We start from the raw sequence: 12,228 nt of genomic DNA, 5'->3' as shown, positions 1-12,228 counted from the left end.
AAGAATGCGTGTAAATCAAACTACACAATAACATTGTGACAATCTTTTCCCATATTATAAGAGAAAATTCTCCGAACCAACTACGGAGGATACATTAGCATCCTTTCTCTCTTTTCTTAAATCCTGATATGAAATTACCTCTCTACCCTCATATATATGAAATCATTTCATCCCGGCCTCCTCATTGGTACGTTCCTTGTAAAGAAATTCATCTCCAATATTATATAATACTATATGAGAAATTCATCTCCAATATTAAGAAAGAAGGCCAAGTCAGTCACACCACCACCCTGTTGACGAGTTTTGGTCAACATGTCAACCCTGAGGCCACAGAAGCTTTCTAATCTAATCTCTATTATTACCAATTCCATTTCCTCCTGTTGAAGTTTGGGTTCCCGTTTTCGCTTTCAAACTTTCCATGGTCAATATTCAAACCATTTCCCTATTAATTCTTTACCTTCCATTCTTTCTCAACACAATTTGATTTTGAACGCTTCTTTTCTTTTTTTTCCTTTTTTAAAACAACCGCGTTTGAACTTTGAAGTGTTACTCGGTCTCTTATTTGAAGTGTTACTTGTTTGTTCTCTCTTATATATATATATTGCTTTCCTTCCCTCTAGGCCTCTCTCACACTTCATTCACAAACACATAATTCCTTCTCCTCTCTATCTCTCCTTCATCAACTCATCCAAAAAACCATGATTTCCACATGGAGAAGGCGAAAAGCCGGCAAGAATCACCGGCCCTCCGACTTAGAAGTCACCATCCCTACCCACTTCAGGTGTCCAATTTCACTAGACCTAATGAAAGACCCCGTCACATTATCCACCGGAATCACCTATGATCGCGAAAATATCGAAGCTTGGATCGATGCCGGCAATTACACTTGCCCCGTTACGAGTCAAGCCTTGAGAAGTGTCGAACTGATCCCGAATCACGCCATAAGAAAGATGATACAAGATTGGTGTGTCGAAAATCGATCTTATGGCATAGAAAGAATTCCTACTCCTCGAGTTCCGGTGACCGCAATCGAGGTCATGGAGATCCTATCTGATATTATGGATGCTACAAGGCGTGAAGATGAGTCCAAGTGCAAGGATTTGGTGATGAATCTCCAGGTTAAGGGAAAAGAAAGTGAACGCAACAAGAATTGTATCAGAGCGAACGGCGCCGGAGGCACTTTGGCCGCTGTTTTCAATGCATTCGCGGTGGCGGTCTCATCGGAGAAACACATGGGGGTGTTGGAGGTAATCTTGTCGGCATTGACATTAATGTTTCCTCTGGATGCAGAAGCTGGGTCTTCTTTAGGTTCACCGGATTCTTTACGTTGCATGGTTTGGTTCTTGAAATCTGGAGATCTATCTGCGAGGAGAAACGCGGTTTTAGCTATGAAAGAGATTCTTTCTTTGGATAATGAGTATGTTTGTGTCTTGGAAAGGATTGAAGGAGGTAAAGAAGCATTATTGAAGCTAATCAAAGTACCCATTTGTCCAACTTCCACTAATGCTTCTTTGATGGTTATTTACTACATGGTATCATCATCATCATCATCATCATCATCATCACTTACTTTAACTGGTATTGATAAGATCAGATCAGAATTTGCAGATATGGGTTTGGTTTCTTTATTAGTTGAAGAGATCCTTGTAGACTCAGAGAAGAGTTTGTGTGAGAAAGCTTTAGGTGTTTTGGATGGGATTTGTAACAGTGAAGAAGCAAGACAGAAAGCTTATAATCATGCTTTAACAATACCAGTTATAGTAAAGAAGATTCTGAGAGTATCAGATATGGCAACTGAGTTCTCTGTTTCTATTATTTGGAAACTCTGTAAGAATGAAAAGAGAGATGATGGAGGTGTTCTTGTTGAAGCTCTGCAAGTGGGTGCTTTCCAGAAACTTTTATTGTTATTACAGGTTGGTTGTGGTGAGAAGACAAAGGAGAAGGCAAGTGAGGTGTTGAAATTGTTGAATCTTAACAGAGACAAGTGTGAGTGTATTGATTCAATGGACCTCAAGGAGATCAAAAGGCCATTTTGAATTCAAAGAAAGAGAATTATAGTTACAAGTTTGAAGCAGTAGTAATTAAGTCTATGGACTGGCCGGTGGTATTTTCCAATAGTATATGTACAAAAATTATTGTTAAGAAAACCTTTTTAATATTAGTGGAAATTCCCATTTTTTATATATAGATTCAGGGGGGAAAAGGAAAAGAAACTTAATTGGCCTTAATCTACTTTTGTTATGGGAATTATATATGTGTTTTGTCTATTTCTTAAAATCTTGAACTTGTTGAGAGGTTGCAACATCAATAAGGGTTTAGGCGCCATAGAGTGTTGGTTGTTTTGTAAGGTTTTATTATCAATATATAACTATGGCACTTAATTAGTTAATTTAGACATCTAATTTCTATTTTGTTTTATCCTTTTATGGTTAATAGACTGACTGCAAGGAAACTACCTTGTGGAGATTAATTCAGCAATCATGCCATCTCTTAAAGTTTATAATCAGGTTTCAGACCCTAGTTTTAGGGAAAAATAATGTTTACTGGTGTTGTGCCTCGGCGTGTACCTCCATCCAGGCACAGTTGCACGCGAAATGATCAGCGCACTCCTGGTCCTTTCCGCCTTTCCAGGGGTGCGCTGGTCATTTCGCACGTGACTGTGCCTGGGCGAAAGTATACATCGAGCCACAACACCGATTATCATTCCTTCTCCCCTAGTTTTATTATTTGGCAATGGATCGGGATCAATCTCAGCCGATATCGATCTGGATTAGATAGATTTACCCTTTCTTTTTAACAAATATTATTTTTTATTACCTTTTTACCCTTTGATTGTGCCAATGAATCGGTATCGGATTGGTAAAGATTCAAGATTGGCTTCGGCCAATATCGGCCGATCCGATCTGAGATTACAAACAATGATCTCGGTCTTTGATCAAATCTTGACGACGAGTCAAAACTTTTGTTGAACAGGTGGTTTGAAAAATGAATCTTAATTTGAGTGATATATTGCGATTTCAAATATGGTATGGAATGACTATATCAAATTTCAAACTCAAATTCAATCATATAAGTACGTTACCAAGTATTAATGTCAACCCTTGCATAAATTTTTAGCAAACCCACATGTTGGGATGCACCCCACCATAGTCTCGGAATTTCAAAGCTTTATTTTTCCAGTTGGCAAACTCTGATGGGCTGGATTTTGACACGTGAGCAAGGGATCAAACCTTGAGGTATATCCACAAAATTTAGCCCCATATCCAACCTTCCAAATCCAAAGCTTCCTTTTTTGACCATCGTCGTCCATGCATGAAAATATTATTAATTAAAAGTAGTGAACAACTACTTCTTTCTAGTCCAATTCACAAGTTGGGTCTGATAGGGCAGGAAGGGTAATTAACTCTAGTGTCCTTTGTTTTTTCTTACCTGGAGGAGTGGGGGTTTGTTCTTCCTGACTATATTATGTGCTGCTCTCTTCCATGTTGCTGGACGTTCTTGTATCTAATAAATGTTTTGTGTTATTTGTCAGAAAAAAGAAGAAAAAATAATAATAATAATAATGAAAGTATCTTTTTATAATCAATAATCCTCTCTATTATTAATGGCAGGTAAACTAGTTTGGACTTGGACCACAGCTTTCTTAATTACCGGACCCATTAGAAATTGAAAACTTTTTACCAGTTAAAGTTCATATTTAGACTCTAATGTTAGAGAATTCTCCTCGGGTTGATTAAGGTTGAGGGCAATCCTAGCCGAACCCTAATCCTAAGAGAGATTGAATCTAATTACCAGAAACTGTGTTCTTGACTTCTTGGGATGGGATCTTTATCATCTCAAGTGCGATGCACTACCTAGTACACCTACAAGGCACATCGAGTGAGAGGATAAAAACCCATCTCACATTGTGTGGTAAATCACCCGATACGCCACGCAGGTGTACTGAGCCTTGAGAGGATAAAAATCTCTTGTGGTGGGACCAGGATCCTCTGTAGTACCGGTGGGGCGGTGGTACACATCCGACGGCACAGCAGAGGCCAGCTGGCACACATGGCACACATGGCCTCTGTTGTGCCTGTGTGCCACCTGGCCTCTGCTGTGCTGCCGGATGTGCACTGCCACCCCGCAGGTACTGCAGAGGATTGTAATACCTTGGGGTGTGGCTTGAAGTGAAGTCCTGGAACCTTTGTTAATGGTTATACTGTGTAGCTATACAATCATTAATTTGAAAGCAAAATTTAATCCTCTTTGGACTTTGGGTCTACTATCCATACCGAGGGGAATGGGAATCCACCCATTGTGAGACTTTAGTTGCACGAGGAAGCATATCGGGAGAGTTATTTAGGGAACATAATAAAACCTTATAGGGGTTTGTGAACTCTAGAATAGTGTGTTCATCGCTCGGCGAAGGAAAACTTTGTCTTTTATATAATATATTTGGGAAAAAGAACGTTGTTTGGTCGCGTGGCTCATGCATCTAAACACATCAATGTTTGAAATTACTGCCCAGCCTCTCATGAAATCAAAATTCTCATCTATATTGATTCCCTTATGCATACTCTCATTGGCCCCATGCTGGTGTAGGTGCTACACGACCAAGTAGCAATTTCTTGCCCATTATATTTTTATGGACAAAAAAACGCAGATTGGCCGGGTGGTTTCTGTGACCAAACACAAGAAAGCGTGAAATCATTGCCCCGCCCCATGTAAAATCAAACAAATCATCCATGTTAATGCCCTCTCATTGACTCTCATGCTGGTGTAGAGGCTTCACGATTAGACAACGATCTCTTGCCCTATTTTTATATGTTCTCTTAAATATGACAGGTAATGCTTTCTTCTTCTTCTTAGACCCTTTCCAAGTTAACAACCTTTTACCAAAATGTTTTTTTGTTAATATCTCCCTGTAGTCTTCACCCTCACATATAGCATTAGCTGTGAGTCTCAGACAAGCTACTAACCCTAATTAGACCTAGTCCTATAAAGATAATAAAGCTGATTTTACTCTCTAATAAACCCAACCACAGGATCAACTAAATCCAAGCCCAAGTGGCTAGACTTGCATAATAATATGATTTATATAGACTAAAATCAATCAAACTGAGGCTAACTAGACTTGGACCAAGACCAAATTAAATGAAGATGGCTAGACTTCAACCTCTCTTTCTTCTTTTTGTCTTTTTTCTTCTTTTTTGAGGGGAAGTGGGGTTGAACTGATCCACATTATCTTTTTCAATTCACCATAAATGATGTAACGACCAAACTACACACTTCTAGTTGTCTTATACGAGACTGCCAATTTTGGGACATGATTTGAGTTGGATTGACCAATAATTTGTTGAAAACGAATCTTAATAAAAAGAATGAAAATCGTAAACAGCAATTACATAATGAATACAAAGATTTACGTGGTTCGATAAGATTATCTACATCTACGATAAGATGAGGTTTGTTTCACTATCAATAGAGAATAAGGTTACAATCGTTCGTTCTCATAGTTTCCTTAGCTTTCATTACAAAAAATTTTAATGAATAGTACCCTTTCCAATTGTTGTGTTCTCCTAGTTCAGAAATGGAAGAGATGACCTCTTATTTTGCAATGAAGGTTCCACAGATCATCAAATTTGTTGTAATTAAGATGAAACCCGTTAAAAATGTGATTAAAAATCATATATTAAAGATATAAGGTCGGTAGTGCACTTGTTTATCTGCCCTTGGCTTAGTTTTTTTCTTTTTTGTTTGTAATGAAATCCCTCTGGCTGAGTTGGGTCCCATTAGCCAGCAGGTAGGAATGAGTAACCTTTTTCTTTCATATACCCACCTACTCAAAGTCTTCTGTCCCATTTGATCGATAGCCTTTTTCTTTCTTTACTTTTCTGGTTTTCTTTCGAAACTTCAATAATAAGATCCCAGAAACATGCATGAAAAGCACCATATAGAACTAATACTCTCTTCCCTTTGATTTCAACAAACATAAAACTTTAATTTTTTTTTTTCAATTTTATTTTGTTAAAGTACTATTACTGCCTACCATTTTGGAGTTCTTTACAAAAATTGCAAATGGTTTGACTGGCCTATTATATCTTAACACACAGTCCTCACAAGCTGATGGCAGTGAAACTATTAAGTCTTTTGAGAGACAGAAGACCTTCACAATCAGAAACACTCCTCTAAAGAGGGAAAGATGAGTAGGACTATTAGTTAGCTCATCAACTTTTTTTTTTTTCTTTTTTGGGGTAAATAGAAGTTTATTCATGAATGTGAGCAAAGCTCTTAGTTGCAGAGTTATAAGAATCCATTAACCACGGAGTAGAAATAGACCAAATTTTTTTGTTCGAAATAGACAAGTCCCTCCTAGTTAAAGAGTCAGCTAAAGAATTGCTCTCCCTAAGAACATGATCCGTAAGAAATAAATACCACTATAAGAATACAATAAGACTTATCTTATGGCAAGTGATTTTTCAATCAACAATGTCACACATAGGAGAGTTGGTATTTGAAACATATTCACTTGGATCATGTTCAAGAACATCAACGGTAACAGCAACAACAAGATTGAGGCTTGCCAATAGGTAACTCTCCTTAAGATAGTATTTGCCTTCTACAGGTGCAACCGAGTTTACTTGCAAACCAATTTCTCAGGACACAACAGCCTTTACAAGCCCACTCAAGAGTCTTTGCACTTGACTTGAGGGTCAGGTTGGGAGACAAGGTAATGTTCAATACTCTTAAAACAAAACTCAAAATAGTTTTATTGAGCAATATCGTATGGATATCGAGCTTGTCAGTTCATTTATGCCCCAACGGAGGATCATTGGTCTCTTGTCAAATGTATCATTCGTTAACTAAAGCATACGAAAACTCATGGTTAATTCATTGAGCACTCCCCACATCTCACACTTCAAGCCTTTTCTGATGTCGACTGAGTAGGCAGTCCCAATGATCTTAAGTCAAGAGGGGGTTATGCAATCTTTCTTGGGAACAATCTGATATGTTAGGCCTCTTGAAAACAAAGGACTGTTTCCAGGTCCTCCACAAAGGCTGAATATAAAGGTTTGGCTGATGCATCGGCTGAACTTACTTGGTTTTGCTCTTTGTTTCACGAGCTTGCACGGTCTTTTTTTACAACGGCCTCCAATTTTGTGGTGCAACAATATTGGCACTACTTATCTCTCCCACCAATCCACTATTCCATTTCCAAACCATGCATGTTGAGATAGAATTCTCTTTTGTTCGTGAAAAGGTTACCAAACGTGAGCTTATTGTTTAGTTCATCTCTTTTCCTGACCAACAAGCAGATATCATGACAAAAGATCTCTCCTCCACACAGTTTTAGTTTTTAAGAGACAAGTTGAAGATCTGATCCCTCGACTCTCCAAACTTGAGGGAGTGTATTTAATGATATCTTTAGGTTTGGATTGTGATACTTTAGGTTAATCTTGTTATCGTTTTGTATTCATTTCCTCCTAGGTTTCCTTTTCTAAGTGTAACTCTTGACAACCAAGCTATTGTATGATCTATATTAGACTCTTCTCTATCGTTTTGATGTCAGAATAACAATTAATGAAATCCTCTTCAGTTGTCAAGTTTGACACCCATACAATAGTCTATACAAATACATGTGGACCGATCCCTATATATGGAGCAATATTAATATCTCTTCAAGGGACCCGCTCAAGTCATGACCAAAAGTCTATAATTTTAAAATTTTAAATTCTGAAAAAACACCTCAATCACAACGGTGCCAAGGATGAAATTAGTAATGACCGTTAAATCCAATTTTGAATTTTTTTTAGTTTTGACTGTTAAGAACAAAAACGTTAAAACCGCACGCATGATCATAAATGACTATATCTGAATAGCTGATTAGACTATTTTTATCTTAATTCTGTAAGGTATGAGTGTAGTTGGTGAGTCATGGTGCGCTTTATGTTCATGCTCTTCAGGAGGTCTCGAGTTCAAATCTCTTGGGTGGTACCTTCCCCCTTCCCTGGTTCAAACCCCACCTCTATAGAAAAATATATATCTCTAAACCTAACTATCTACAATGGGTTTAGTGTGAATCATGGTATGTGGTTTAATATTCCTCTTTTTTGGGTAAAGTATGTGGTTTAATATTCGAAGACGGATTATTTTTCTACGTATTCTTAGAAGTAGCATCAAACTTAGGGTTTAGAATATTATTTTTCATCTATTATATTAAAATAGGGGAGAGTTTTTGTACATTGCCGTATATGGTGCATGATCATGCTTTCAATCGTTGAATGGGCATGATCGTATACAGTACACGATCTCTCATCCCCATCCAACTGTTGCATGTACAATCATGCACCATACATGACCATGTACGAAATCTTTTGCCATTGAAATATATGAAACAGTATGGTTTAGATTGTAATTGTAAATCAATGGTATGTGGTTTAATATTCCTTTTTTTTGGGTTAAGTATGTGGTTTAATATTCGAAGACGGATTATTTTTCTACGTATTCATAGAAGTAGCATCAAACTTAGGGTTTAGAATATTATTTTTCATCTATTATATTAAAATAGGGGAGAGGTTTCGTACATTACCGTATATGGTGCATGATCATGCTTTCAATCGTTGAATGGGCATGATCGTATACAGTACACGATCTCTCATCCCCATCCAACTGTTGCATGTACAATCATGCACCATACATGACCATGTACGAAATCTTTTGCCATTGAAATATATGAAACAGTATGGTTTAGATTGTAATTGTAAATCAATGGTATGTGGTTTAATATTCCTTTTTTTTGGGTTAAGTATGTGGTTTAATATTCGAAGACGGATTATTTTTCTACGTATTCATAGAAGTTGCATAAAACATAGGGTTTAGAATATTATTTTTCATCTATTATATTAAAATAAGGGAGAGGTTTCGTACATTACCATATATGGTGCATGATCATGCTTTCAATCATTGAATGGGTATGATCGTGTACAATACACAATCTCTCATCCCCATCCAACGGTTGCATGTACAATCATGCACCATACATGACCATGTACGAAATCTTTTGCCATTGAAATATATTAAACAGTATGGTTTAGATTGTAATTGTAAATCAATGGCTTTATGTGCAAAAAGACCATTCAGCCCCCAATGAAATCGAAATCATATCCAAATCAATGCCTCTATACGTCTTTTCATTGGCTTTATGCATGCTGGTGCAGGGACTATAGGACTAGTTAGCAAGATATATATATATATAAAATCAATGCCTCTATACGTCTTTTCATTGGCTTTATGAATACTGGTGCAGGGACTATAGGACTAGTTAGCAAGATATATATATATATATATATAGACACTTGGATAAGACTTCTTGAATAGTGAAATAATATTTTGGACATTAGTCAATAAGAGTGAGAACATCGATAAGATCATAATGGTGGGTGAAGGTAAAAGAAGACTTTTCCATAAATTATATAAGGTACCCAAAATTGAAACATTTCAAAGGACAACATATATAACAAAGCTTATTATAAAACCTAAAAAAAAAAAAAGCTTATTATAAAGAATTTAACATTTTATATGTTGTACAGTAACAGGCCATCCAAGAATCCTTAGATTTGGTACATCACATTTAGATTCAGTCTTTATGAATATATTAAACACATCTAAGTGGATTATCATTGAAGGTTACTTATTAATTTCTTTAGCTAGGACCAATAGCTGTCCCCACCTATCTTCCTCAGAACAAGATCACAACATCTTTGTCAAAGTACATGACCCTTTTTTAGGGAATGGTGTGTGGGATAATGTAACAAAGCTATTAATGGTCCTTGTGCGCGGGTATCTTACCGTGCACTATCGTGCAGGCCTGAGAACTCGACATGTGGAAGAAGCTTCATCCAACAGTGTGAACTCGATGCAAGACAATTTTTTATTTTTTTCTTCTCGAGCTCAACACCGTTGGATGTCGTAACTTTCACGTGTCGAGAACTTAAGCCCTTACTGCAGTGCACCACAAGAATAAGACACTGCAGAGAAATTTTTTCCATTTTAACTAGGGACATTAAGAAGCATCACATCACATGGCAATTACCGCATAATTTTTTTTTAAATATGTATATATACGTAAGAAAATGTTGTCTATAATTACAACTTAAAAGGAGTGTATAGGCCTACTTTTTGGTGAAGAAAATGGTGAGCATTCTATTCTAAAGATCCTATAATGATGAGAAATATTATAAAACTACAATTCATTGGTGAATATGACCTCTTGAGCACTTGTTGCTTTCATAATAGAACTTCTAGTTGAACCAGAGAGAATATCTCCTCTAACACAGATAAATTTAAAGACTATTCAGTTCCATTCAAACAATTCTAGACTTCTAGCTAGTGTCTAATATTGACCAATATCACTCTACAAAGCTAGCACACCATAAAGCTTTGGCCTCAATAATCTAAGTAGGCTAATTATATGTATATGTGTTCACAATTGTAAGGCCAAAACTAGTGACTGGCTTTGTTTGGCTCCACTAGATGAAGTAGACGTACACCTTTAGTTTTTGCCCAAACATGTGATCTCAGTTGGTCAATCATTCTTTCTTTCTTCTTTTTCATTTTGTTTGTTAGACTAGCTAGGTTGGGAAAATATACTTCACAAGAGCCTTAGCTCTTGAAAGAGAAGCTCAAAATATATATTGTACCTACTCGAACATTGGATTCTTTGGTAATAATTTTCTTGAAACTTTTTCCATCAATTAGAGGAAATGTGAAGAAAATAACATATAAAAATACAAGATATTTATGAGTATTTTTTTTTTTTAATTTGGTATGAGTAAAACATGCTTCCTAGTAAAACTTGTTTTGAGAAAACATAGTTTCATTTTTTTTTGTTTCCCATCATATCAAACGTGGGCTTGTGTAGAGAAGTTAGGGAAAATTTTTGTGTTAGGTTTGATTGTCAGTTGGGTTTTATACTTTTTGCTTTCCACAAAGAAAAAGAGAAATGGAAAATATCCATCTCTATCACCAAATGTAAGGCTTGGGTACTACAGGACAGTCAAATGGCATCCCTGATGTTGTTTGATGACACTAGCACCTATGTGTCAGTCTCTCTCCTCTTTATATGATATATCTTTGCTGCCCTCCAATATATGATATCGTTACCAGATCTCATAGATGAGCTTATCAATGCCGCTTGCTCAAAGAACCCTCTGCCAAATATAATTTTCCAAAAATGGGATGCTTTGTAAGGTCTCCCACTATCATTTGCACTTTCTTACATGCTCAAAATTCTATTTACTCACAAGTTACCCTTAAACCTAATTAATTATGTGTCCCCCCTTCTAGAGGAGGATCAATCCAGATCCTCTACTGCCGAGCTGCCCGGCAGGATCTTGCAGCCCGGACACAATGAGGCGTGCAGTGATCGCCTTACCCCTGCCCAAATGCCTTGCCCGAGTGGGGGTAAGGCAGTCATTGCGTGCCTCACTATGTCTAGGCTGCACGGTCCTTCCGGGCAGCTCGACAGTAGAGGATCACGATCCAGTGGAGGATTGGTGAAAGAGAGGGGAAAATCTGAGAATAGGTTCTCAGAGTTGTAGGGGAGAGAAGGGATCACATAGAAAGAAGAAGGGGGGAGAATAGTATGTGCACACACACAGCTACACAGGCTATTCAAACCGCAACTCAACTATTCCATTCTATTCAATCTAACCTTGCTAGTTACACCCATGTATTTAAAGATTCAAACAACCCATAATCCTAATCGAAATCTAAAACTGAACAGACTTTAAAAATGACTCAATATAATTCTAAATAATAAAGAAAATCACAATAGACTCGTACGACTCATACTCAAGCTCTATAAGAGACCCAAAATAAATAAACTACGAATATCCTACTAGATCTAAAAACCCAGAGTGGCCATGGACCTGATTCATTTCTATTTGGATACCTAAATGGGTTTAGGTTGGTTCAAGGTACTGCACTTGCATCATCTTCCCTCTTGAGGAAAAAACTCAAATTAACAATGCAGTACTCCTTTTTACCTTGTGTGAGCGCATCAATTTGAAACTTTGTATAAACAAACCATTCCCATTAATCTTATACAATTTGTATGTATTTGCTAGAATTGGGTGTGAGCCTGCCGGTCATACCATGTGTGTGGGTTTGATCCAACCCATGTAAAACTGTAAAACCCATTGATGAGGATCCATCTTGCCGGCCCTTTGAGTGTTGGTTCTTTTA

General features: G+C 37.1%; 1 protein-coding gene across 1 annotated transcript; it reads left to right on the top strand.

Moving 5' to 3' along the window:
- The first annotated feature begins 676 nt into the window (after nucleotides 1–676).
- LOC122669380 (U-box domain-containing protein 21-like) lies at nucleotides 677–2,090 on the top strand. Its single transcript, XM_043866132.1, has one exon. The coding sequence runs from the start codon at nucleotides 699–701 to the stop codon at nucleotides 2,034–2,036; it is 1,338 nt and encodes a 445-aa protein (XP_043722067.1). The 5' UTR covers nucleotides 677–698; the 3' UTR covers nucleotides 2,037–2,090.
- Nucleotides 2,091–12,228: the final 10,138 nt, after the last annotated feature.

This window comes from Telopea speciosissima, chromosome 7, assembly GCF_018873765.1.
Source record: "Telopea speciosissima isolate NSW1024214 ecotype Mountain lineage chromosome 7, Tspe_v1, whole genome shotgun sequence".
NCBI lineage: Eukaryota > Viridiplantae > Streptophyta > Magnoliopsida > Proteales > Proteaceae > Telopea > Telopea speciosissima.
This window is presented reverse-complemented; position numbering and strand designations above follow the sequence as displayed.

What these genes read in the sequence shown, in the direction of transcription:
- LOC122669380 (XM_043866132.1), top strand. Translation starts at nt 699, where the DNA reads ATGATTTCCACATGGAGAAGGCGAAAAGCCGGCAAGAATCACCGGCCC.